Source organism: Fonsecaea erecta (genome assembly GCF_001651985.1).
Source record: "Fonsecaea erecta strain CBS 125763 chromosome Unknown Scaff5, whole genome shotgun sequence".
In the NCBI taxonomy this organism is placed as follows: domain Eukaryota; kingdom Fungi; phylum Ascomycota; class Eurotiomycetes; order Chaetothyriales; family Herpotrichiellaceae; genus Fonsecaea; species Fonsecaea erecta.
This window is the reverse complement of record NW_017387248.1, coordinates 805,510-831,063: the sequence shown is the minus strand read 5'-3', so window position 1 is coordinate 831,063 and position 25,554 is coordinate 805,510. Positions and strand designations below refer to the sequence as shown.

The window sequence follows — 25,554 nt, the reverse complement described above, 5'->3', positions numbered from 1 at the left end:
GGTCTGCGCACGCCCTCAGGAGTTTGTACTTTGCGATGCGTGGTGGTGGTGGTGGTGGTGGTGGCGGCGCTGGTTTCGTGCGAGATGATGGACCGGGTGCACAGAATCTGCAGGAGCAAGATCACAAGAAGTCTGTGGTGAGCTGTATCTTTCGCCGGAAGTGATGCGTGGTAGAGAAAATGCAGGACCAGTCTCGTGAGCCCCAGAAAAGGGTGGCCACGAGCTGGACAGGTTAGATCGTCAATGCCACCTATGTTCAAAGCACATTTGTCACACGCTCCAGCGTCCGCACATGCCCCGCCCAAATGCGGCAAGCAGATGATAATAGGGGAAAGTGCAACGAAATTTCTTGTAGGAATCCCTGTCCTTGGATGGATCAAGTTTATCATTATTGAAGGAGCCACTCCAAATAGAGGAGGGACTCTTTCCCATTTCCCCGTATCCTCGTCGTGTTGTTGATACATGTACCGTTATAACCCCCGTGTCCGCCAGCCCGCCCTCAAGTCATTGTGAAGCCGCCTCCAATGCCATGGGGTACAAAGTATGGACTAGAACAACAACATCTTACTGTCATCATCCTTCGCAGGGCTCTTGTGGCTGAAAAACAAAATCTTGATGGCGATCGCCAGGCCGGCGTGGAGCAAGACCACCGCCAGCAGCAGAACCTGGCTGATCTTCTTCTCCGTCGCACTGATCACCGGATACAGGTTCTTGACCAAAAAGAACACACTGACCCCGTAACCCAGCCCAACGAGGGCGTAGTTAAGTCCATTCAACGGTGACCACGACACCAATGCCACGGCAATCCAGAACAGGTTGCTGTACCCATAAAGCGCCCAGCACTCCACCAGTTCGAGAGACTGTGCACCGAACCAGCGCAGCGCGCCCCAGAGGCCTAGGGGTATGAACAGTGTGTATCCGTAGATCAGGCCTGCGGCACCGCTGAGCAGTCTAAAGTCATACTCGAAATGCTTCTTCCCTTCCGTGGCCAGCTTGTGACTGATCGTCCCCGTGAGAAACAGGATGACCACGACGGTGGTCGCGATCCAGAACGGGCCGTAGAGGTCCGGATTGCCGTCCATGATGTCGAGAAACCCCGGTGTGTTGGGCACGAAGGGCAGGATGGCGGAGCGACACCGGTGCAGGACCGTCGAGGTGTCGACGTCGAAGAACTGCGCGTAGAAGGAGAGCGACCACAGCATGTGTTTCTGCGGCATGGACGAGGGGTCATTGGGCAGGCCGGCGGGATTCGTCGAGCTTGAGAGGAAGGGCGTGTCGGGCTGGATTTTGCGGTTCGAGGAACCCGATTCGAAGTCTGTGAAAGTGAAAGAGAGCGCGCGCGCAGTTAGTATTCAGGTCAGATTCGACGTTCGTTTCTAGAATTGTGAGGTTGCGAGCGAGCGGACGTACTTGACGGGTGGAATTCCAGGTCGTCGTCTTGGAGGTCGGTGTGACCCAGGTCACCCTAGTGGTGGATGTGATGTTAGTTTTCCCACAGGCTTCAATCTATTTCTCGGGGCGGTCATGCGAGGGATGATGGAGGGAGGGAGGGGAGGGAAATACGACGGGAATCCATACTTCTGTGTCGACGTCGACAACGACATCATAGCCTCTATTTGCCATCTTGAGCGGCGAGTGCAGATGGCGTGGGTGCTGGAGAACGTGGTCGGTGTTGAACGAGGACGAAGTGCGAACACGTTTGCCTGTCTCTGTACGAGGTACCTCGTAATAATAGTTTTAGTGAGTTGGAGATGTAGGGCTGCCTGAAAAAGGCTGCGTAATTACCGATCGAAGCATGCAGTATGTGGGCCGAATGAGTTGATGAGATGCATGTCATTACAAATAATTTAAGCCACCACCCTCCCCAAAAGGGCACCCCTGGCACCCCGCCGGGTAGTAGTAGGACCTCCAACAAGCTGGATACAAACATGCTTCTATTTCATCTTCTATGTTCTGATGCCTGGAGCATAACGCTTCTATGAGGTAGATGTATATCAAGGCCCATGTGCCCCAAGTAGATTCTTCGCCATCTCTCGCAAAGAGCGTCCCTACCATTGTAGATCCCCCGTTATGTTGAAAGCAATAAGCAGGTTTCCTTTCCTTGCGACCTTCCGCCTTCCATAGCTTGCTCCCTTTACTGAGCGGAATCCTTCGTCGCTCTTCAATGAGTTCTTCCACAGACAGGTAGGTCGTGCATGTTTCAACAGGGCGTAAGAACCTTTGCTAACGTGCGCAGGTTCAACGACGTCTCGTCAAGTCTTCCAACGAGGGTTACTTCTGTCATCCCAAAGCAGCTGCAAGTCCGAAGTCAGATCTATTCAGATGGACATCATGCTCAATGCTCGCCGTGAGTGCTTGCAACATTCCCTTCCATGTCACAGCCTCCAAGAGACCACATCACAGCTCTCATCCAATCCTTCCTCGCCACTGCCCTCAAATCCCCAGTCCATGTCACTGCCCGCAGACACTCACGCCCGCTGATGAGACACCCGTGTTTTCGCGGAACTTGGAGATGATCATTTCCGAATCATGATGAGAAGAAAAGGTGAATGAGTGCCGGAATTTACATGTTTCGCAGTCCTAACACGCTTACATTACGTTTTGTAATGTGAGTGGCGGACTGGGCCAAGACAACCTGGGAGTTTTGGAATTTTTGGTGCCGGTGTGCAATAGGCATACTACACAGAGGTATCGGTCCGTATGGCTCCGGTTGTCCTTGGAGGGCCAGCCAGGGGGCAAAGTCTTACCAAAGCTATACCCTGAACAGGCGCAAAGGACGACGCATTCGCTGACCTCTACCACTTCGCATCGGCATGCAGCGTACATTGCAAGAATTGGAAATACAAGGGTTGAACTGCATCAAGAATGGCTCAGGTGGGGTTGTGTGATGGTGATGCAGCAAGGGTGGATGGTGGAGGTGGCTGCAGCATGGGCATATGTTGATTGTTGTTTGGTTGCAAGCATTTGACGTCGTGGAGATGGGAAAATACCACGAAGCAGAGTTATTCCCTTGTTTCGGGAGGCTCCCGAGCCCTGGGCGCTCATTCGAACTAGTCAGTGTAGGATCGAAGCCATGCCTTCTCGCTGCTCGTCGATCTGGTGAGACAGTCTATCGAGAGGTAGAAAAAAGCGTAGACGCAGTCGATATCATGGACCACAAGATCCTGTCGTGGCCCGTCTTTCGCAACCAGATTGAGAAGATGCCCACTAAGATTACGGCGGTCATCGATGCGGCGGATTTCCGATACTTATACAATAACAGTGCTCTCTTTCGCATCAGCTCATGGCTGTGGATTTGCTGGATCTGCTTCTGGCAAAGAACCGTGGCCTCCTCCAGACTCTGAGGATGGGCAATGCAGCGTGATGTTTTGAGGACGCTGTAACGGGATAGGCGCCACCAGATGAAGCCCGGCAACTTTTGAGGCGGATGATGGCGAAACAGGGTTACGGCATCCTGGATCCGTGCATCAATGTCGAAAGTCTGGGGTAGCTTGGATATCACAAAGGTAAGGATGTCGGACTGATCCGCGGGCATCTCGAGCAACTCCGATCGCCTCGATATTGTAACCGCCGCAAACAAATAGATGCTCATGATTGGCTCATGCGCAAGCAAGAAATCGTACAGCCTGGCAATGTCGCCATAGTCGTAGATGTCGTGTGCAAACAGGGAATGGGTCGCCGACAGAGCGAAAATATTCTCAGCCTGGGCAATGTGATTAGCCAGTTCAGGGTCAGCGGCCGTCACAACAGCCGATACAAGCTCGAAATGTCTCGTCGCAGGGGTGATTGTCGGCAGCATGTAGTCGCGAAGACGGAGCAAAGAAATTCGTGGAACCGCAGGCATTGCCTGATGTTTTCCCAGCACAAGGAGGAGGACCTGTACGACATCGTGGTAGCTTTGGAAATAGGAGAGGACTGGATAGCTCCTCAATGTCGACACAATCAGCTCAAAGAGCTCTGCCTTCTTTTGCTCGAGCGATTGTTCGGATTCATCTAGCTGCATTCAGACCAGTGTCACATTGTAATCGTCGGGGACGTGGCGCAAACCTTTAGGGTAGTATACAAAGGCACGATCAACATCGAGTTGTACTTGATCCTCGTCCGGGTGACGGGGCAGTGATTTCCACCGGCGCTGATTTGCGTGCTCTGGCTGGGCCGGTGTTGTGTCTTCAGGTGTGCAACCCAATAGAATTGGCCCTTCCAAGTTCAGGTGTCAGTTCCAAGTGCCACGGAGTGTATGGGGGGACCTACAAGCTTGCCGGCGCAATTCGTCGGTCAAAAGACCCCCAGTCGAAGTTGCAAGCGTGACCAGGGCGGCGAAATCCCTCTGTCGACAGGCTTCCAGGATCGATTGGGGCTTCGCAGAGCATTCCGGGTCGGTCAGAGAGTTCTTTTCAGCAGAAGCCATGGAAGCTGTCATTTGCTTCTGATTGACAGCTGCACCCACGGTGTCGGCGCCGCAATGCATTGTGCCTTGTTTAGCTTGATCGGACGATCGCCATCTGCGTGTGTTGCGAACTGTGGGTTTAAGCGACGGGCACGGGCGCAGACGGGCTAGTGCACGCCGCTCTTTGGGTCGAGATTCAAACGGGCCGAAAGAAGACAATGGCCGGTGTCACCTCCACGCCGTCAAGACAAGTATGGGGATGGAATTTGACGCGGGAGGTAGTTGATAATGTGACAGGTTGCACAAGGCGGCCAGTTTGACCCCCGTCAGATGTCAACTTTGTCCACACCCAGACCCAGGCAACCCTCCCTGGTGTTCATCCCGTCATGGGTGGTTCGTAGGGGGGGTGATTGGAGAGTGTTAGGCTTCACAGGCCTCGTCGGTCTTCCTTGGAGTGGTTTGTTGCGTGGTGATGGGTGGATGGGTGAAGGGAAAAAGGGAGAAGTGAGGTGAAGAAGGATGGACCAAGAAGTTGTGGAGGTGGGGAATGGAGAATGCAGCGCCAACTACTTCCACCGTCGACCTGCAGAATCTGCTGTCATTTCCCACACCCTGCATTTGTTTGTGTTCGCCAACATCCTCCTCAAGGCCTCGAACGACAGGTTGATTTCACTCGCAGCTGGACTGTTTGCATGCATCGTATGCCGACCCCCATGTTGGATGAACCGATGGCGATCCAGTCGGGCGTAAGGCCAGATTTGCTCCTGTCCTTCGGCGTCCTGGACCACCAACCCCGTATTCTGACCGCTTCATCTCTCTGTCGGCGCAAGATGTCTCTTTCTGGACACTACTAAACTTGTGAGAGAGAGAGGGACGGAAGGCGACGGAAGCATCATACCAATTCCCAAGTCCGGTCAGGGCGCGGATTGCACACACAGAGAAACCCAGTACGGGGTATATCAACCTCCAGCTCTGCCGCTCTTGTTCGCCCTCGTCGTCTTTCAATCAAACGGGGCGAAACCTTGTCCTCTCACATTGTCACAGCCATCCTCCCGTTGGCTTTCATTTAGTTTGTGCTTCTTTTTTGTTGCCCAACTACATGCAGCCATTGCATGGGTCAACGATGGCGTCTGGGAGCCGTCGTCAAGGGAGGGAATCCCCCGACGGCCGTGACCATGGCCAATTGACCATCCAAGACCGCGTTGGCATTCTTTCCAGGACTCTCAGCTCCAGCTCCACGATCAGATGGATTCTACCTGCCCGTATTCGCTCGCCTTCCAACAACGACGTTGTCTTTGTTGGACCAACCTTCGTCCAGCTTCACGAATTCAAAGACAGCGGACAGTTGGTTGTCGTGACCGCCAAGCTCGACTTTGGCACCACAATCACCGATGCCAAAATCATCTCAGCAGAATTGAAGTCTGTGCCAATTGTCGATGCCATATTGAAACAAGAGCGGGATCAAGAGCAATTCAGTATTCGCGGTCAACCTGTCCAAGATTCGGAGCCACCACAGATCCTCGTCCTCATCACGAAAGACAATGATTTGATTTACGTCTATGCAAGAAAGGATGCTGTTGGAGATGTCAAACTCATCTTCGCCAAAAGGCCGTTCTTGGGAGGGGTGGATCTGCCTTCAAGAGAATGTCGGGATATCGCTGTTGATCCAGAGTATGCATCGCCAACAGACTCCCATCTTACTTGGATGGGCCACTGACTGATGGTTCAGATCCCGTGCCCTTGCAGTAGCTTCACCATCGGGCTATTTTGGAGTCTTCAAACTAAACTATGTGGATGAGATCAAGTCAGAGATTGATACCTGGGATCCACTCAACCCTACCTCTTTCCGTCCCTCTGAAGAGGTATGTGTGACTGGCTTCATGAATATACGTCGGAGCTAATCATCGCAGCAACGGTTTATTCAAGTGGCTGGCAAGATTTTGATGATGACCTTCTTACGCAGTCCCGAGGGCGATCCCAATAAGGTCATCCTGCTTCTGCTGGTTTACTCTGGAGAGGCGGAACAGGGAACGCATCAATACCTCTACAGATGGGACACGCGCCAACCACTCCAGACAATCCAGCCAATGACATGCAGTGGGCGCAAGTTGAGAGAAGATCAGCTGCCCTTGATGTTGATTCCGTCAACGCGCCCTTTTTCGTACATTGTGGTCATGGCGGCTGGCATCAGTTACTATGAGAATGTCCATTCTTCTCAAATGAAGCGAGTTTACTGTCGATGTATGGACAACATCAACACAAATCTGGAGTGGGTGCAATGGGTCAGACCTAGGCGCCACAACCAGTACCTCGAGCGATGCGACGATATCGTCGTATTGCGAGAAGACGGGCTCTTGAAAAACTTTCTAATCGACAAAGCGTCCAGCACAAAGTTCAGCACCAACAACACTATCGGCCATCTCGGTTTCAGTGTTGACACAGCATTCTGCATGCTCTCTGGACCCCCTAGGACAGGCGGTGATATCATCATAGTGGGTGGCAGCTTGACCGACGGAGGAGTCTTTCATGTCTCTGCCCGAGGATCGCCAGAACGCATTCAGCGTATCGAAACACTCGCTCCACTGAATGATATTGCCCTCGGACCTCCGATAGCCGTTGACTGTCAAGACCTTGCCGTGTGGCAAGGTACGCCAGGCAGGCTCTTTGCCTGTTCGGGTCCTTGTGATAGACATGGTCAAGTGTCAGAAATTCGTTATGGATTGGAAGCTCAAATTGGCTGGGAAATGTCGTTCCCGGAGGCCGCTTTGGTTGAACGGCTGTTTAGCTTGGAGATACCTGGAACAGATGAGCTGCTGCTGCTGGCCTCTCATACAACAAACTCGTCAATGGTCTTATTCGGATTAGAATCTCAGGACATCTCGCTCACTGATACGGAGAGTCACCCCGGGTTTGATTTCGACCATCCCACGCTTGCTGCAACGGTTTTGAATCGCGACACTGTTGTACAAGTGACTACCCATGGTGTGCACGCCATACTTATCGAAGCTGACGGCGACGTTGGAGAGTTATGCCACCTAGCATCACGTATCGCCCATGCGGGCTTCTTCGCGGGTGACCAGGCCATTGCCACCACCCACCGCGTCAGTTCAGGCTTTGAGCTTGGTGTGATCGACATCGAAGCCTCAGAGGACGGAGACCTTCGTTTCACACAGCGTCCGCCTGCGACACTGAGACACATTCCCAATGCGATTTGCTGCCTCCAGGTACAGGGCATGCAGCTAATTCTGATCGGTACATCAACTGGAGAGATTCTGGGTTACACTGACACTTTAGAGCTTGTTTTCAAATTTCGAGTTCAAGATCTCGGTGCGAACGTTGAGAATACCGCAGTGTCTTCGTTGGTCGCACTCAAACAGGACGCAGCAGGCCCCATCTTGCTTTTGTGTGGTCTCCGCTTGGGCACCGTCATGTGCTTGGAACTCAGGGTGAATTGTGAAGACCTCTCGAAAACAGGTATGGTGTGTAGGTATTCGATACATATCCTCGGTGCTGACAGCTTCATAGCTTTGAAATGTGACGACATCTACCGCGTTGGAGCAACTTCTGTGCAGATTGTCGAGGAGAAGAGTCCACCTGGCGGTCCACAGTACCCATCTGCGCTCGTCCTTTGCGAATATACACTTCGCCGCATCACGCTCCATCCCAATTCGGCCGTGGTCGACTACACAGTGTCTTCACTGTGGGTGACAGATAGGACGAAGGTACGTCTGGTTATGGCCGTAGTTCGTGCTATGCTAATATACGATCAGCCGTCATTCCAACCGCTGATCAATGCAGTCCACCGCATTCCAAAGCTTGCATCAGGAGACGAACACCCTGGAGGCTTCCTGATTTGTGCTGTGGCAGAGGATTTGCTCTTCTGTTCTGTGATTGCTCAGGAACACGGAATCGCAAAGCATCTGAACCTGAATGGTATTCCCCAGCGTATAATCTACTCACAGTTCCTCCAAAAGCTTGTTGTTGCGTTCTCCAAAGAAGGCGATCCTACGGAGCTTCGAGGCACAAGGCACACCGGTATTCCCCTGCCCGAGGGAGAGAAGGACGTTCCCAACCAACCGTCAAATAAGGTTCAAAGGGTCGGACTCCAGCTCATCACTCCTAATTTGCAATATCCTAAGTCGAGAGAATCCGAAGGCGCTCTCTTTTCAACCATCGTGACTGGAGATGACAGCGACATAATCCACGATCTCATTGATTGGGCACCAACAGACGGACACAATCACTATGAATGGCTGGTACTCGCTTTAGAGCAGTCGAGCACCAAACCCGGTGTGCGAGGACCTGGTCGAGTTGTCTGTGTCAATGCCAAAAGCTTGGGTAAGGGCAAACCCGACGCGACTCCAAAACTTGCCTTTACCAGTCGGGAACCCATTACGGCCATATGTGCGTACAAGATGTCATCTCTCTTGATTGCCGCCGGAAAAGAAATCGTCTTACATCATCTTGATTGGTCCACACGCAGATGGAAGACGTTGGCGAGGTACGGACTCCCCTCATATGCGAATGCCATCTATTGCCAAGGTTCTCTCATCTGCGTAGCCACACAGCAACACTCGTTGTTTGTTCTCGTGGAGAAGGATAACGTATTACGCCACCACAAATGCGACACCAAGATGAGATATGCCAAAGATATTGTCGTCTTGGATGGTTCCACCGCCGTGTTTGCCTCGGCCGATGTGGGAGGCACGGATATCATTGGCTTCTCAGGGTTGAACAAGGGAACTACCCAAGCAACCCCGGCCTTTCATGCGACGGTGCCGGGTCACATCCACCGCTTCCGACTCGACATGTCACAGGGCTCTCGAAAGACTGATCGAACTCGCTTCTACGGCTGCACTCTCGACGGCACCGTTCTCCATTTTGCGCTCTTGAAGCATCACGAGTGGAAATTACTCCACTTCATCGAAGAAATGAGCTACCTGGCCAAGAAACCGATCAAGGCGGTGCCCATCAAGAAGAGAGACGTGGACAACAAGCCATACCTCTGGCAACCTCCGGCTTTCCGGCCAAAGGACATGCATGTCCAGGGAGATCGACTTCTCATGATGATCGAGCAAGGCCCATACAACCTTCGAAATGTTCTGAAAGGGTCAGACAGATTGGATAGTTTCAAGGCTTTGGTGAAGGAGACCTTGGGGGAGACAGTGGAGCCTGTGGACGCTGTGGTTGCTTGGATCAGGAAGTTGATGGTATACCCGCCGCGAACCTAATGGAGGAGGTCGGTCTATGAGGAGGAAAGGGCCACAGGCTCTCGCATCTCCAGGTTCTCAGGGGCCTTATATCGATGCCCTAAGCGATTGGAATGCATGTTTTGCTTGTTGGACAATGAACGACGACACTTCCCACCCATCACCAATATCACCATGTCCAGATAATGACACTCAAAATTCTAGTGTGAAAATAGTGTCCCATTCCAACAACTGTGGCACGGACTCATCTCAGTATAATCATATAAACTCAGACAGTGATTCCTCAAGATCCCCGAGGAGTGCCAAGCCAGGCAACGATGCCGAAACTCCGCCCGCACTGTTTCTTCATGAAACGTCACTTTATTTTTCCTCTCAGTTGCCCCACCACCTCCATTCCTTTCAGCTTGTTTGTCCTGGGAGACCATCGCGACCAGTATTCAGGACTCTTTAAGTCCGGTTCCCACTCACCGTTCTTCCTGAGATATTGTGGCAAAGAACCTAAAAGATCCGAGCCCTCTGGCCAATAGCCACCATTCGCTTCTACGCCACCTTTTGCTCGAGAGCCTCCCCGCCCGTCTTGACAAAACCTGCACACGACTTTATGTCGCCGCCTCTAAACCGTGAACGCTTCATATCAAGACCCAACCCCCTTCACAACCATCACTGCAATGGCGCCCAAGAAGAAGGGCGGCAAGAAACAGGCCGACGATTGGGAGAATGAGCTCGGTGAGACTGTCGACCCGATAGCCCAGGCCACCGAAGATGCAAAGAAGGCAGAGACAGAGAATGACGCTGCAGAAGAGATGAACGGTGATGGTGGTGGTGGTGGTGGTGGATTGCTGGCGGCTCTACGCAAGAACAAGGACAGACGTGCTAAGAAGGGCAAACCCGTTGTCAATGATTTTGTTGAAGGCGAAGATGCGGATGGTGTTGCCCCGCCCCAGCCTGAGAACGACCTGGACGCCAAAGCGCCCACTGAAGCAACATTTGACGACGACGACGATGTCTTTGCAGGCAATGCAAACAAAAAGGGCAAAGGGGGCAAGAAGCCACAAGACAAGGACGAGTCATCTGCTCCCGTGGACGACGGCGAAGACGCTGGCGAGGGTGGAGTAAAGTCTAAGAAGGAGAAAGAACGCGAGAAGAAGGAACGTGAGAAGCAGAGAAAGAAAGAACAGGTAAGGGCGCCGTCTCAAGGCAGGTTGCTTGAAGGCTGACACGGAAAATAGGCTGCGAAGAAAAAGGCTGTCGCCCCGGCACCAGGTCCCAAGGCTGAGGAAGCTAAGCCTGCTGTGGCCGAAAAGGTCGAAGCACCTGTTGTCGCACCAGAGAAAGAGGACAAGTCTGGCAAGAAAAAGAAGATTCCGGCACATCTGGCTGCCATCCAAAAGCAGCAAGAGGCTCTTGCTAGACAACGAGAAGAGCAGGCCAGAATAGAAGCCGCCGAAAGGGCCGCCGAAGAAGAGCGCTTACGAAAGGAGGCTGAAGAGGAGAAGAAGAAAGCCGAGGCAAGACAACGAAAGAAGGAGAAGGAGAAGGAGAAGAAAGAGCAGCTAAAGAAGGAAGGCAAACTCCTCTCGGAGGCTGACAGGAAGAGGAAGCAGCAACAAGATCTTCGCCTCAAGCAACTGCTCGAATCTGGAGTCAAGGTCGCAGGTTTGACTGAAGGTGTCGAAGAAAAGAAGAAACCTGCGGTCGATAAAAAACGGAGAGGCCCAAAGAAGGAAGAGATCGACCTCGAAGCTGCTGCTGAGAGAGCGAGACAAGAGGCCGAGGCGGCCGAAGCAGAACGCCAGCGACTGGCCAAGGAAGCCGAAGAAGCCGCCGCCGCTGCAGCTGCAGCAGAAGCCGAGGCTGCGAAGCAGGAAGAGTCATCGGAGCTTGATGACTGGGAGAAGGCTGCTGATGAAGACGTTAAGGATAGTTGGGATGCCGAATCGAGTGACGAAGAAAAAGCGGCCGGCGTGCCCAAAGCAGCTGCCAATGGAAGCGCTTCGAAGACGCCCACAACCGGCACGAATGGGGCAGTGTCCAAGTCCGCGAGCCGAGATTCGGGACCTCCGCCAAAGGAGAGGCCCATCGAATCCGACACAGATTCAGAAGACTCATCCTCAGAAGAGGAAGGCACTGCCACCCAGCGAGCGCTCGCCAAGAAGAAAGCAGAAGCCGCCGCCAGGAGAGCAAAAGCTCACGAGGAAGCCCTTGCTGCTCGGTCTAAAGATAACCTTCGCTCACCTATCTGTTGTATTTTGGGTCACGTCGATACGGGTAAGACAAAGCTCCTGGATAAAATTCGACAGACAAATGTGCAGGAAGGTGAAGCAGGTGGTATCACTCAGCAGATCGGTGCGACCTACTTCCCTGTGGATGCCCTGAAACAGAAGACGGCTGTTGTCAACAAAGATGGCAAATTCGAGTTCAAAGTGCCTGGCTTGTTGGTCATCGATACTCCTGGCCACGAGTCTTTCTCCAACCTTCGATCCCGCGGTTCCTCGCTCTGCAACATTGCCATTTTGGTCGTCGATATTATGCACGGTTTGGAGCCGCAGACTTTGGAGTCGATGAGACTGCTTCGCGACCGCAAGACCCCGTTTATCGTGGCCCTCAACAAGATTGACCGTCTCTATGGCTGGAAGAAAATCGACAACAATGGCTTCCAGGACAGTCTCGCTTTCCAGTCCAAGGGAGTGGTAGCCGAATTTGAGAGTCGACTTGCCGAAACCAAGCTCGCCTTTGCCAAGGAAGGATTCAACTCCGAGCTCTTTTACGAGAACAAGGACATGCGCCGATACGTATCACTGGTGCCCACTTCGGCGCATACAGGCGAAGGCATTCCAGATCTGCTCAAGCTCTTGGTGTCGCTGACTCAGGAACGGATGACGTCCAGCCTGATGTATTTGTCTGAGGTAGAATGCACGGTGCTTGAAGTTAAAGTTATCGAAGGCCTCGGGACGACCATTGATGTGGTCCTGTCGAACGGCGTGCTTCGAGAAGGAGATCGGATTGTGCTGTGTGGCACCGACGGCCCGATTGCCACGAATATCCGAGCGCTTCTCACGCCTGCCCCGCTCAAGGAGTTGCGCCTCAAGTCGCAATATGTACACAACAAAGAGTGCAAGGCCGCCCTTGGTGTCAAGATCGCCGCCAACGACCTGGAAAAAGCCATTGCAGGTTCCCGCTTGCTCGTGGTCGGACCTGAGGACGATGAGGAAGACCTGATGGACGACGTCATGGCGGATCTGCAAAGTCTTCTCAGCAAGATATCCAAAGACAACCGAGGTGTCAGCGTCCAAGCCTCCACTCTGGGCTCTTTGGAGGCGTTGTTGGAATTCCTCAAGCAAAGCAAGATTCCCGTCGCCAATATTGCCATTGGGCCGGTGTACAAGCGAGACGTCATGATGGCGGGCACCATGCTGGAGAAGGCGAAAGAATACGCGGTGATGCTCTGCTTCGATGTAAAAGTCGACAAAGAGGCACAGCAATACGCGGACGAAAACGGCATCAAGATCTTTACCGCGGACATCATCTACCACCTGTTCGACGCCTTTACCCAACACATGGAGGCGTTGCGGGAAAAGAAGAAGGAAGAGAGCAAGTTGCACGCTGTCTTCCCGTGCGTGCTCAGCCCTATCCAGGTCTTCAACAAAAAAGATCCGATCGTGGTGGGGGTGGACGTGGTTGAGGGCAGCCTGCGGCCGTTGACACCAATTGCGGTGGTCAAGACGAATCCGGTCACGGGTGTGAAGGAAATCATTACTTTGGGCAGAGTGTAAGTGAACCAGCAACCCACGAGACATGGGCGGAAGAACTAACATGGACACAAGGGCATCGATCGAGCGCGAACACAAGACCATCCCAATATGCAAAAAGGGGCAGCCATCAGTGGCCGTCAAGATTGAAGGACCCAATCAGCCCATGTACGGACGACAGCTGGAAGACAAGGATACGCTTTACTCCCTGATCTCTCGCCGGTCGATCGATACGCTGAAGGAGTTTTACCGAGACGAGGTGACACGGGATGAATGGGCGTTGCTGAAGAAGCTCAAGCCCGTTTTCGACATTCCTTAGATGACGAGAGCATGAGATGACATGGATATCAGAAGGGCGTTTTAAAGGTCTGCAGAAAAGCATGCATGACATGACTTGCATTTTTGGGCTGGATGTGTTAGCAATACTGCGGGTATGGGTCACTGGCGGAGTACTGGGATTGACCAAGCTTGTGCTCCGTTCTGGAGGACTTATCTCATCTCTCTCTCTCTCTCTCTCTCTTTCTGTTGAATCGTTGTTGTTCAAAACTGCATTCTGTGGCTTTGTAGTGATTTGAATAGAATATCTGTCCCGATTGGTAAGAAAAGAATATTATCAGTAGCTCGTGTGATTGGCTGACAGGACAGCCAGTGTCGCCATCCGGGAAGTTCATGAACCGACGCGGAGATTGAATCGTACCACGAGCCCGCGCCCAATCATAATGGAAGGAGCACCCGTGGCCGAACTAGAGCAAATTTGGCGGTGAGAAGAGCACGCCCCAGATTTTCCCATTGAAAAAACCCGCCTGCAATCTTGTCGGTTTGGTGGTTGTCGTCGTCGTTGTCTGGATCTGACACACCCTCTACGGCCGTGAGGAGAGGAGGATTGATACAACCAGTTGTTGCCGCTGTCGCCCTCGTCATACCTTGTTGCCCAGCTGCAAGGCACAGTGCCCCCATTCGATCGGGCTTTCAAAGCACCCATTTGCCGCGGCCCCCTTGAGAGCCCCCCTCCAACCAATACGCCATGGACGTCCTCGCGAATGCCACCAGCTTTGCCTCTCCTCTCGCCAACGCCGACCTCAAGGTTCAGGCCGCCTATGCTTCGGGCATCGTGGGGAGAGTGTGGGCGCAGCTTAATGTTTGGACCGTACTCTTGACCATTATCCTACTATTGGCTACCTACGATCAATGTGAGCGCCCGGTGATGACAATCCGGTAGTGCGCGGGGACTGATGATTTGCGCAGGTAGCTACCAATGGAAGAAGCATGGCATCGTCGGCCCGGCGTGGAAGATGCCCTTCATGGGCCCTTTTCTCGAATCGATGCGACCCGACTTTAGGAAGTACAAGGAGAAATGGGAGAGTGCGGAGCTGAGCTGCGTCTCCGTTTTCCACAAGTATGCCGCATTCGCACGTTGCTCACGGGAATGGGCCCTGGTGCTAACCACCGTCTGTGGCCAGATTCGTTGTCATTGCTGGAACCCGAGACATGGCGCGGAAAGTGTTCAATTCGCCGGGCTTCGTCAAACCGACCGTCGTCGATGTCGCGCCGAAACTCCTTCGTCCCACCAACTGGGTCTTTTTGGACGGAAAAGCCCACGTCGAGTATCGCAAGGGGTTGAACGGGCTGTTCACGCGCCAAGCGCTCGAGATGTATTTGCCCGGTCAAGAGGAGGTCTACAGCAAGTACTTCAAAAACTTTCTGGAGATGTCCAAGGAAAACAACATGAAAGCCAAGCCCTGGATGCCCGTGTTCCGCGAGCTCATGTGCGCCGTGTCGTGCAGAACCTTTGTCGGACACTACATGAGCGAGAAGGTGGTCAAGAAGATCGCCCACGACTACTACTTGATCACCGCGGCGTTGGAGCTCGTCAATTTCCCCATCATTATCCCGTTCACCAAGACCTGGTACGGAAAGAAGGCAGCAGACATGGTGTTGGACGAATTCGCCAAGTGTGCGGCCAAATCCAAGGTGCGAATGGCTGCCGGCGGCAGTATCACATGCATTCTCGATGCTTGGGTCAAGCAGATCCAGGATTCCACCAAGTACCGAGAGCGCCTCGAGCGAGGCGAAAAAGTGGACGAGTCCGAGAAGCCACCTCAATTGCTGCGAGAATTTACCGATTTCGAGATTGCCCAGACCGTCTTCACCTTCCTGTTTGCGTCGCAAGATGCCACGTCGAGCGCGTGCACCTGGCTGTTCCAGATTATGGCTGATCGACCGGAGATTCTGGACAAGGTTCGAGAAGAAAATCTCCAGCTTCGAGGCGGCGACCGCAACAAGCCGTTTGATATGGACATGCTGGAGTCGATGGTCTGGACGAGAGCAGTGGTCAAAGAGACGTTGCGATATCGTCCTCCAGTCATTTTGGTGCCCTACGTGACCAAGAAGGATTTCCCCGTGACGGAAGGCTACACCCTCAAGAAAGGCTCCATGATCATCCCTTCCATCTGGCCCGCAACCCATGATCCCGAAGCATATCCCAACCCGGACAGTTTTGAGCCCGAGCGATGGATTACCGGGGATGCCGACAAGCAGGTCAAGAATTGGCTGGTCTTTGGCACGGGGCCTCATTACTGCCTGGGACAGACATACGCTCAGCTGAACCTGATGGCCATGATTGGAAAAGCCAGCATCTTGTTGGACTGGGAGCACGAGCCCACGCCCATTAGTGAGGATATCGAGGTGTTTGCGACCATTTTCCCTCAAGTAAGTTACTACGGCTGTTATTGAAATGTGCGTGTTTGCTGACTTTGACGGCAGGATCATTGCAAGCTGGTCTTCTCTGAGCGGCCATAAAGTGATGGGTTGTGATTGTTTATTTTGCGTTTCAGCGATAGACTTTGCTGGCCACGCAGGTCAACGTTGGAGAGAGATATTGTTGTCCATATTGCCACCAGCGAGGTGTCCCAGCGGCAAGCAGCAGCATAGAACCACAGCCTCGTTGCGTATTGGTCTCGTCGGCCTTCCTAGGCACGCCGGGTCTGAACAGGGGTGGTCCCTGGTCTCCTCGGGGGGTGACTGGCCTTTTTACATGTAAGAGAAGAAGAGTATGGGTGGGTTGTACATAGTTTAGCCGGAAATGTGAGCGAGCTTGGATAGCTAGCATGCGTGGTTAATAGCGGTCGAAGATGGACCAAGCAGATGCTGATCGATGGAACGAATAGAGTCAGTCAGTCAGTCTATCCCGATTTTCTTGGTTTTCTTTCTTTCTGCGGTTCCGATGGCATCTGACCGGTTTCTCTCGTACAGTATGTTTGCATATATGGATGATATACGGGATGAAGTGAGTATACGTTGAGGTCTATTACAGTATATTCCCGACCTATTTCGCTAGGAGTCTAACGAGCGTGTACGGAGTACTGAGTATTGGACCGCCTCACTTATCACCCCCATCGCGTCAGAATCGTCGATCGTCTAAACTTCTCAGGACACTCACTAACTCACTCACTCACTCACCCCTTCCCTCCACCAGTCTATTTATTGCGTCCGTCGCGGATAGGATATGTTATGTGTGTATGTGAGGCATTCAGCCCTGGGGGAAATTCCATAAGATCGAATCTGCCGCGCCTGCCTCTTATCATGCTTCATGCAGGGGTGTGCTCATGCGGTTCGTGGAGGGACGACTCTGAGGTCGTCGTGGTAACGGGCTTCCCTCCTCCGGCGGTCCCATTCGTCGTCGTCGTCGTCGCTTTCGCACTGCCGTTGATCGCTGCGGTGGCGGCCCCTGCTTTGGAGGCGGCGCGTTGGTGGCGTTCGCGACGGCTCTCGCTCGTGGGGTCGAAGTAGGCTGTGTGGTATTTCCTCTCCTCATTTCCCGTCGTCCCTCCTCTCCTCCTGGCCGGCCGGCCGGAAGGAGGAGGGCGAGGGAGGGGGAGAGGAGGCGTTAGTTAGGATCTGGGGGAAATATTGTGATACATAGATCGACGGCGGATAGACAGGCAAGGGAAAGGCAAGATAGGGTTCGGTGCTCGAGTGAGTCAGTCAGTCACAACTTACGCTTCTCGCCAAACACCGTCGTCCGGATCCCCTTGCGGGGACTGTCGTACGTTCCTGGGATGACGCGGTGGGCAGTACATCTGTGGTGTGATTCAGGTACGAGTCAGCGTCACAATCCGTCCATAGTAGGAATATACTGGGTGGTATCCATCTATGGATGGGGGCCATTTGTGTTACACACCTGTTATCCCACATGGCCACGCTGCCGACGGCCCATTTCCAGCGCACGTAGTGGTCGTCGGCCGAGTGCAGGTGGTATTCGAAGAACTCGAGCAGTTTGTCTGTATTGTCGTGGCGCATGTTTAGTTTAGTGTAGGCAGTGAGGCCGCAAACAGAGCGACGTCTATAATGATGGGTGGCGTGAACCGGTGACAAGACAAGACAAGACAAGAGAAAGGGTGACAGGCAGAAAGAAGTAAGGATGAACGGCAAAGGGATAGACGCGCAGAATAGACACCATACCTGATTCCTTCTTGTTGAGCTCCGCGAAGCCCGTGACGAAGCCTGGGTTCACGTTCAGCGCTTTCAGGCCGGTGACCGGGTGCGTGCGCACGGCCGGGTGGTGGGTGTCGATGGGCGGTCTGTTGGGGCCGACGCCCCAGAGGTCGAGGATGGTGTCGTCTGCACGGATATTGTTAGTGGTCAATTCAGTTTGACACAAACCTTGAACATATCCCCTCCATTGTCCTTCTGAGACAACCAGAAGAAGAGGGGGAAACTGACATTGGAGCCGCGACGTGTGGACGGCGTGCAGGCCCTCGACGAACTTCTGCAAGGCTTTGCTCAGGGCGTCGTATGTGCCGTACTGCGAGATCTGTAAATCGGGTGTTAATGAGGATGGCCACACTCCCTGCCGTTTCTCACAACTCAGGTCGTTGGACGTACCCAGGCAGTGTCGCCTCCGACTTGAGGGTGTTCTTCCATGCGCAGGAGGGAGTAAGACGGAGCTGTTCCAATGGGTGTCAGTTGCACGCCCACAGAGACGCTCTTCAGGGCCGGAAAAGGCAAGACGCACGGTTGATCTCAAAGGATGTGTCGGCGTGCCAGTCCCCGGAAGGCTGCGAGGTGTCAGTTCAACCCAATACCAATGACACAAGCAAAGGTAGCTACACACCCAAGGAGTGTATTTCAATATCTCACGGTGGTCTTCCTGGCTCCCTTTGATCACCACATGCTGGAGACTCTTTAGCCGGTGACTTTCCTCCTTCACCTTTGTGAAGCAGGGCTACCTTTTGATCCTGGTTGAACGCCGTGTCAGCAGGAACATCGATTGTGTAGACTGGACGTACCTTTTGAGCCGGATGTCGGTCGAGCGTCCCTACAAATCCATTTTCCTTAGCATCATGAACACATCCAAGCCGTCAACCCGAACCAGCCGTCTGCTATTCCAGGTAAGTGTACCGTAATGTTCAAAGAGCTTGTACTGTCCCTCGGTGGTCAAGTCCTGGTCGCGGAAAAACACCACACCTCTCTCGGTGACCAGCAGGGCGAGTTCGTCGAGCTGCTTGCCGTCCAACTGCGAAAGCTGGACGTTTTCCAGCAGCGTGCCGATTGACTCGGTCAGGTCCACGCGCCGCGCGGCCGCGAAGAGCGCCTTCTTCTCCGGGTCGGCGAACAGGGCGCGGTCCTGCTTGGGTTTGAACTCCTCGCGCAGAGGCTCCGGTGGCACCCAGTCCTTGATCTTGGCGTTGAAGCCTGGGTGCAGGGTGATGGGGAAGCCCGAGTCGGGAGAGACGTGCTTGCGGGCTTCAAGGTGTGCCATCGCGTCCAGTGGTGAAAGTGATCTCTGTATAGACCCAAAAGAATGGGAGGATGCGTCTTGGACAAAAGCCTCTGTGAGCGTGAGAAGAAGCAGAAGAAGAAAGACAGCACTGCCCACGGTTAAAAGAGAAGAACGTCGGTGATCAATTTCTGACCAGGCCGCACGGCAAGCACACTGGGTTCCAATTGTAATCAGCAACTCCATCCATATACCCCCCCATTGCGTGATAAGACTGTGCCGGGAGTCATTGGGGCCTGGGTCTATGGCAATGGATCTCCACGTGTATGTCTACTTCTTCCTGTCGAGGGATAGAGAACCCCATTGGAGGAGTCTTGGATGGCGCCACCAGGAGAAGCGATCGCGTCAGTCCGAGGACCGGTATGCAGTATGTGTGAGACTGATACCATTTGTGATCTGTTCCTGTTTCGTTGCTGGTAAGTTGGGACTGGGTTTTGTCACTGAGGTGTATATATAAATGCTCTTGGGGCCAGATGCCAGTGGTGGGAAATGTTGGCAGAGTAAGTGGCACATGGACCATACCAATCCACCTTCATCGGATTGGTGTCGTGGCTTCTCTTCAATATGCATGGAATGCCTTGCACCTCTCTCAATTTATATATATACATCTTCAGGGTTTGTGATGAAGCATAGAAGTTGAAGTGACAACCAGGGTATCAGTGTGAATCGAAATACGTGCAGGACCAGTATGTCTGTCAGTCATTGTCCCAGCTTTGGTTGTATATGGCAGCATTGATATCTTGGAAGAAGATACTCAGGGCAGCCTGAGCCACGAACAAAGATGTCCCAGCTCGTACATGTATTTATTCCATGAGAGAGAGGGGGGGGGAAGAGAAAGAGAGAGGGAGGGCATCGGATATCAATTCCGACATGATCTCGCTTATCAAAGTGGCGCTATTACATTGCCTTCTTTCCTCGCCGTCGTTGACGTCGCGGCATTCACCCTCACTATCCATCCTAAAAAGAAAATATTTCTGTTTTATCTAGATCCAGCTGTGTACATACACGTCGAGTTGAATCACTTGGCTCTTCTTGCTGGAACCCACAAGTCCTGATAAGTGACTCGCCGACCTCAATTGGTGTCGAGGGAATGCCAGACTGAGAAAGCCTGTTGCCCTCAGTCAGCAGATGGTGTCAAGTCAGTCTCCTGAGCTGCCTCACCGCTGTCTGTGCGGTTGACTTGAACGGAAAGGATATATCGAAACCAAACCTGAGGGCGTCTATCAGACGAGGAGTCGCCGTCATGTCACCGCCAATTGCTCGCACGGGGGCCAGACTACTCTCCCACGGCGCCCCCAAGACGAGAACATTCTCCACGACCAGATCGCTCAGTGTGGACTTTACACATGCAGTACGTGTCTTCCTAGCCACCGTGGCTTCCCAGCAGATGCTGACCGGGATCTATCCAGGTCATCGGCGCCGGAGCCGTGGGTCTCGCGGTCGCCCGGCAACTCGCGTCGCGGACGGGCACGTCGACGATCCTGATCGAGCGGCACGGGGCGGTGGGCACCGAGACGAGCAGCCGCAACTCGGAGGTGATCCATGCAGGGCTCTACTACGGGCCGGACACGCTGAAGACCAAGCTGTGCGTGCACGGGCGCCAGATGCTGTACGCGCTGTGTGAGGCCCAGGGGATTCCATTCCGGCGCACCAAGAAATGGATCATCGCCCAGGACGCTGTGCAGCTGGCTGAACTGGAGGCCCTGCACGCCTTCACGCGGACCATCGACGACGTGCCCACCCACTTCCTCTCGCGCCGTGACATTGCCGCCCGCGAGCCCGACGTCCGCGCCGAGGCGGGCGTCCTCGAGTCCCCCACCACCGGCATCATCGATTCCCACGCCTTCATGGCCTATCTGGAAGGGGCTTTCGACGAGCGCGGCGGCCAGGAAGTCCTGCACACCGTCGTGGAGAACATCGAGCCGTTGCATTCCTCGTCCTCCTCGTCGTCCAGCAATGGCGAGGACATCGCCGGGTACACCATCACGACGCGATCCCGCGACGGCACCGGCGGCCAGGACACCATCACGGCCGAGACGGTGATCAACTCAGCCGGGTTGGCGGCCGTCGATGTGTCCAACATGCTGCTGCCGCCCGAACGGCACCGCCAGGCCTACTACGCCAAGGGCAGCTACTTCTCGTACTCGGCCTCACATCCAAAGCCCAAGACGCTGCTGTACCCGGCGCCCATCCCGGGGCTGGGCGGGCTAGGCACGCACCTGACGCTGGATATGGCGGGACGGATCCGGTTCGGGCCGGACGTCGAATGGGTCACGTCGCCGGACGATCTGGCGCCCAACCCGGCGCGGCTGTCGGAGGCGATCGACGTGATCAAGACGTACCTCCCCTCCATCGACCCCAGCGCCATCGCCCTCGACTACTGCGGCATCCGGCCCAAGCTGGCCCGAACCGGCAGCACCTGGGGCAAGGACGGCAAGGGCTTCGTCGACTTCTACATCCAGGAGGAGGACGGGTTCCCGGGCTTCGTCAATCTCTTGGGCATTGAGTCCCCCGGCCTGACGAGCGCGTTGGCCATTGCCGAGTACGTCGAGGGCATCCTGTACGGCGAGAGGGCGAGCGTGTGAGTACCTGTGGTGGGGGGAGGGGGGGGGGACGATGAATACTGTAAGCTAGGAACAAAGATTCGGTCGGAGGAGGATCACCTGGAAGCGAGATGTCTCTACAGGTTCTGCTGTATATATTTCCATCGAGCAAGCCATCGATTGTAACTGAGCGCCCTTACAACTTATGGTACCCATTCGGGGGTTTCCTAGATTTGAAAGACCGTCGGAAAACTATATATGTATGATGTGCCGGGCCACAAAGACACGCTTGGTCTAGAATATCTGGCGAGAAGACTGCTACTGCTGCCCAGACAAGAGATCCAGAGTCTATCTATTCCGCGCCCTGATCCTCCTTGTACTTGTTCATACCGTGCTTGATCATAGGCGCCTCCATCAGCCTGTCCCAGTCGTGCACGGTCTCGGCCTGGAGGATGCTAACCTTCATCTCGAGCAGGGCGCGCTCCTTCATCTCGGCCTCGTAGGCGGCGACGGCCTCGCGCAAGGAGTGTCTGGTACCGGCGGCGAGCAAGGCCCCGAGCTCGTCGACCAGCTTCGCCGCGTCCTGCAGCGCATTGTTCAGGCCCTGGCCGCGGAAGGGCGGGATGGCGTGCGCCGCGTCCCCCGCCAGTGTCACCCGCGGCCACAGCGGGCTCTGCGTCCAGTCCATGTCGGGCTTCCACACGACAGTGCGGTCCGTGGGGAAGACCAGGTCGTCCGGGAGGTGCTGGCCGATGGTGGCCCAGGGCTCGGCGTAGCGGGCGACGCGGTCGCGCCAGAACCGGAGCCGCGACGCCTGGTCCGGGAGGTCCTCGGGCCGTGGCGCCCCGGGCCAGGACAGCAGGTTCTGGAAAAGCCACGTCTCGGGCCGGTCCGGGTCGCTGACGTCCTGGATCGAGTTCCACCACGAGAAGTTGTCCGGGTGGTAGCTGTGCTTGAAGATCGGGTGAATCGACCGCAGGTACTCGGCCGTCTCCCTGGGGAAGCGGCAGCTGACGTTGAACATCTGGATGTCCATGTATTCCTCCTTGGCCAGCTCGTCGCCCACGAGGAACCTACGCACCGTCGAATGGGCCCCGTCGCAGCCCACCAGGAGAGAACCAGAGGCACTGGTACCGTCGTCGAACACGGCCGTCACCGACTCACCCGCATCGACGGTGACGGACGCCAACTTCTTCCCGTACTGGATTACCCATCAGTGCCAGCAATGCCAGCAAAAGGGATCTTGGGGAGTCTCTTACCTGGACGTCGATGCCCTGGCTCAGAAACGTCCTCAGCTTCTTGCGGGATACTCGCCGGGGGTCCATGCCCTCCATCTCAAAGAGCTTCTCGCCCGTGGCGCCATTGTAGATGGGTAGCGACGTAACCTTGCCCTTGAAGAACGGGTCACAGCAGATGTTCGCGTCGATGTGGTCCGCCAATTCGGGCGGGACGAACTTGGAGAGAAACTCGGCTCCCCAGTGCAAGGTCATCCCCCACTCGCGAGCACGGTTCTGATAGGTGGTGTGGTCCTCCCGCTCATAGACCGTGCAGGGAATGCCATTCTAGTACCACTTTCGTTGGCTTTCTCTGCGTGTATGTATGCACATCTTTCGTCGGAAAAGGGGGAATAATAATACCTGTTTCAGACCCTGTGCCAGGAGCAGCCCGGTAGACCCTGGGAAAACTATTAATTGCCGGCCGGATGGCCAGTCTGCCGAACCGGAGGAGCCTGTCCAAGAAGAGAGATGTTGCACGTACCTGCGCCTATCACAATCACATTGAGGGGAGTTGTGGAAGCCATTGATTTGCGTGTATTCTAATGGATTGTCGGGGGAAATGGTTGGATTTCTAGAGATCTGACATGTCCTTCCTTGTCTCGTCTCGTCTCGAGCTGGTCACTGCCATGTCATTCTCTCTCGCTCTCTCTAGTTGCTGTCCCACGAACCGAATCAGGTTGTACTTTTGAACTTTTGAAGGAGGGGGAGACTTTTGTGGCCCCGATGTGGCTTCAAAGTTTACCACCTTGCTTGCCGTTCGTGTAGAAGCCCGTGATACTGAATTCGCTCTCGTGCATGGCATAGAGTGATACGCTGTGGGGACTCGATATGGAGGCCTCAAACGTGGATGGCTCCTATTCACCGTGACACAAGATCTTCTATCCACCTCGTGGGCCTCCTAAGGCGCATGATGCCCGCGGGTGAGGGTCAGCACACAGTCCCACGCGCCGCTAATGTCTCCCGCCGACTCCGCAGTGGTATCTCGTCAACGCTGCTGACCTATGGGAGTTGAAGGGGTTTTGGTCTGCAAGGATGCCCCGTTAGGACAACTATGTACCTATGTCCCCAGCTCAAGCGAGGGACAGCAAGTTCGACACCCGGATGGAGCAGAGAGGTGATATTTGACGTAGCATCTCCAAAGCAACCTTGTAGGGCTTTGATATTCCTTCAACAACTTGGAACTCGATACTCTCCCTATAACGACGCCTTGGAAACGACAATCGATATGGCCGACAATCAGACTGCCCCCATCTTGTTGGATGAAGATGAAGGAGTAGCTGAGCTGTAAGTAGGGTCAGTCCACTATCTCTGCAAATCGATGAGTTGGTCTTGACACATCCTCTCCACAGTGATGATGGAGAGACGACGACGTCTGTCCGTTCCAGTATTTTTCAGAACAAAGAACAGTTTGGAAGACGATATCACGCGTACAAGGATGGGACATACCATCGTCCAAACGACGAGGTGCGTTCCGCCATCTGAAGTCTCTCGCTTCTTACTCAAGACTGTCACCCTGGCAGGCCGAGCTGGAGCGTCTCGACATCGCCCACGCCCTCTTTGCAATCATCAACAAGGACCGATTGCATCTCGCTCCGCTCAAGCCCGACCTGGGCCGTGTCCTCGACCTCGGCGCCGGCACGGGGCTGTGGGCCATCGAATTTGCCGACGCCCATCCTTCCGCCGTGGTGGTCGGCGTGGACATCAGTCCCACCATGCCCGAGGTCGTGCCGCCCAACGTGCAGTTCGAGATTGACGACATCATGGACCAGTGGACGTACAGCAAGCAGGCCGACTTTATCCACTGCCGGTACATGGTCGGGTCGATCTCGGACTGGCCCAGGCTGATGCGTCAATGCTATGACAACCTCAACCCCGGTGGCTGGGTCGAGTTCCAGGATTTCGACATTGACTACTATTCGCAGGACGGGTCGTTGTCGGACAAGCACGCCATCAAACGCTGGCAGGTGCTGTGCATGGAGGCCGCCGCCAAGGTGGGGAGGACACTGACGGTCGGCAGACAGCTCGAGCGGTGGGTCAGAGAGGCCAGCTTCACCAATGTCCAGGCGGTCAAGGTTCCGGTGCCCATTGGTCCATGGCCGAAAGACAAGACACTGAAACGGATGGGGCTGGTCAACTGGACGCAGATCTTCGAAGGGCTGCAGGCCGTGAGCCTGAGGCTGTTCCTGAACGTCCTCGGGTGGACCCAGCCAGAGCTGGAATCGCTGCTGATGGAAGTCCGACGTGACATGAAGAACAGGTCGATTCACGCGTTGTATGATGTGTGAGTATCCGTACCGCTGCACCTTTGGATCCTCAGTGCTAACCCACGGCAAGGTACACAGTCATCGGCCAGAAACCAATGAACCAGACGGGACAATCTCACGAGCCGTCGACAAGCGCAAGGGAGATATGAGAGCAATAGAGACTCCGTGAGAAGGATCACAGAGAACCTGATACAAGGCAGCACGGAGCCGTTGTCGTGCAGCGCCCAGCATCGTCACCGAAGCGACCAATGCCGATGAGGCTGTTGAGTGAAAATGGCGCCATGGGGAGAAATGGAGCATTCTCAATAAGAACCTCTGGGTCAAGCGGTAAGACTGTCAGCTCTC

General features: G+C 54.5%; 9 protein-coding genes across 9 annotated transcripts; 5 read left to right on the top strand and 4 right to left on the bottom strand.

The window, feature by feature from the left end:
* Positions 1–548: 548 nt before the first annotated feature.
* Positions 549–1,623, bottom strand: AYL99_06369 (hypothetical protein; the record flags this gene model as incomplete). The annotated part of the gene is made up of 3 exons (XM_018837878.1): positions 549–1,315; positions 1,411–1,465; positions 1,579–1,623. 3 exons carry the CDS (start codon positions 1,621–1,623, stop codon positions 549–551), a joined length of 867 nt encoding a protein of 288 aa, XP_018692438.1.
* A 1,486-nt stretch (positions 1,624–3,109) lies between these two features.
* Positions 3,110–4,468, bottom strand: AYL99_06368 (hypothetical protein; the record flags this gene model as incomplete). Its single annotated transcript, XM_018837877.1, has 3 exons — positions 3,110–3,993; positions 4,048–4,197; positions 4,252–4,468. The coding sequence occupies 3 exons, from the start codon at positions 4,466–4,468 to the stop codon at positions 3,110–3,112; spliced, it is 1,251 nt and encodes a 416-aa protein (XP_018692437.1).
* Positions 4,469–5,510: 1,042 nt separating this feature from the next.
* AYL99_06367 (hypothetical protein) lies at positions 5,511–9,618 on the top strand (the record flags this gene model as incomplete). Its single annotated transcript, XM_018837876.1, has 6 exons — positions 5,511–6,058; positions 6,117–6,249; positions 6,298–7,033; positions 7,088–7,861; positions 7,913–8,109; positions 8,158–9,618. 6 exons carry the CDS (start codon positions 5,511–5,513, stop codon positions 9,616–9,618), a joined length of 3,849 nt encoding a protein of 1,282 aa, XP_018692436.1.
* Positions 9,619–10,265: 647 nt separating this feature from the next.
* AYL99_06366 (translation initiation factor aIF-2) lies at positions 10,266–13,665 on the top strand (the record flags this gene model as incomplete). Its single annotated transcript, XM_018837875.1, has 3 exons — positions 10,266–10,775; positions 10,827–13,366; positions 13,422–13,665. The coding sequence occupies 3 exons, from the start codon at positions 10,266–10,268 to the stop codon at positions 13,663–13,665; spliced, it is 3,294 nt and encodes a 1,097-aa protein (XP_018692435.1).
* A 705-nt stretch (positions 13,666–14,370) lies between these two features.
* Positions 14,371–16,145, top strand: AYL99_06365 (hypothetical protein; the record flags this gene model as incomplete). Its single annotated transcript, XM_018837874.1, has 4 exons — positions 14,371–14,536; positions 14,592–14,742; positions 14,807–16,055; positions 16,110–16,145. The coding sequence occupies 4 exons, from the start codon at positions 14,371–14,373 to the stop codon at positions 16,143–16,145; spliced, it is 1,602 nt and encodes a 533-aa protein (XP_018692434.1).
* Positions 16,146–16,933: 788 nt separating this feature from the next.
* On the bottom strand, positions 16,934–19,107 carry AYL99_06364 (hypothetical protein; the record flags this gene model as incomplete). The annotated part of the gene is made up of 11 exons (XM_018837873.1): positions 16,934–17,136; positions 17,346–17,425; positions 17,527–17,626; positions 17,808–17,966; positions 18,069–18,159; positions 18,231–18,292; positions 18,361–18,403; positions 18,460–18,519; positions 18,575–18,583; positions 18,635–18,663; positions 18,747–19,107. 11 exons carry the CDS (start codon positions 19,105–19,107, stop codon positions 16,934–16,936), a joined length of 1,197 nt encoding a protein of 398 aa, XP_018692433.1.
* Positions 19,108–20,368: 1,261 nt separating this feature from the next.
* Positions 20,369–21,710, top strand: AYL99_06363 (hypothetical protein; the record flags this gene model as incomplete). Its single annotated transcript, XM_018837872.1, has 2 exons — positions 20,369–20,476; positions 20,535–21,710. The coding sequence occupies 2 exons, from the start codon at positions 20,369–20,371 to the stop codon at positions 21,708–21,710; spliced, it is 1,284 nt and encodes a 427-aa protein (XP_018692432.1).
* A 310-nt stretch (positions 21,711–22,020) lies between these two features.
* On the bottom strand, positions 22,021–23,469 carry AYL99_06362 (hypothetical protein; the record flags this gene model as incomplete). The annotated part of the gene is made up of 4 exons (XM_018837871.1): positions 22,021–22,869; positions 22,928–23,230; positions 23,306–23,343; positions 23,427–23,469. The coding sequence occupies 4 exons, from the start codon at positions 23,467–23,469 to the stop codon at positions 22,021–22,023; spliced, it is 1,233 nt and encodes a 410-aa protein (XP_018692431.1).
* A 701-nt stretch (positions 23,470–24,170) lies between these two features.
* Positions 24,171–25,358, top strand: AYL99_06361 (hypothetical protein; the record flags this gene model as incomplete). The annotated part of the gene is made up of 4 exons (XM_018837870.1): positions 24,171–24,229; positions 24,295–24,409; positions 24,466–25,226; positions 25,280–25,358. 4 exons carry the CDS (start codon positions 24,171–24,173, stop codon positions 25,356–25,358), a joined length of 1,014 nt encoding a protein of 337 aa, XP_018692430.1.
* Between the last annotated feature and the right edge of the window lie 196 nt (positions 25,359–25,554).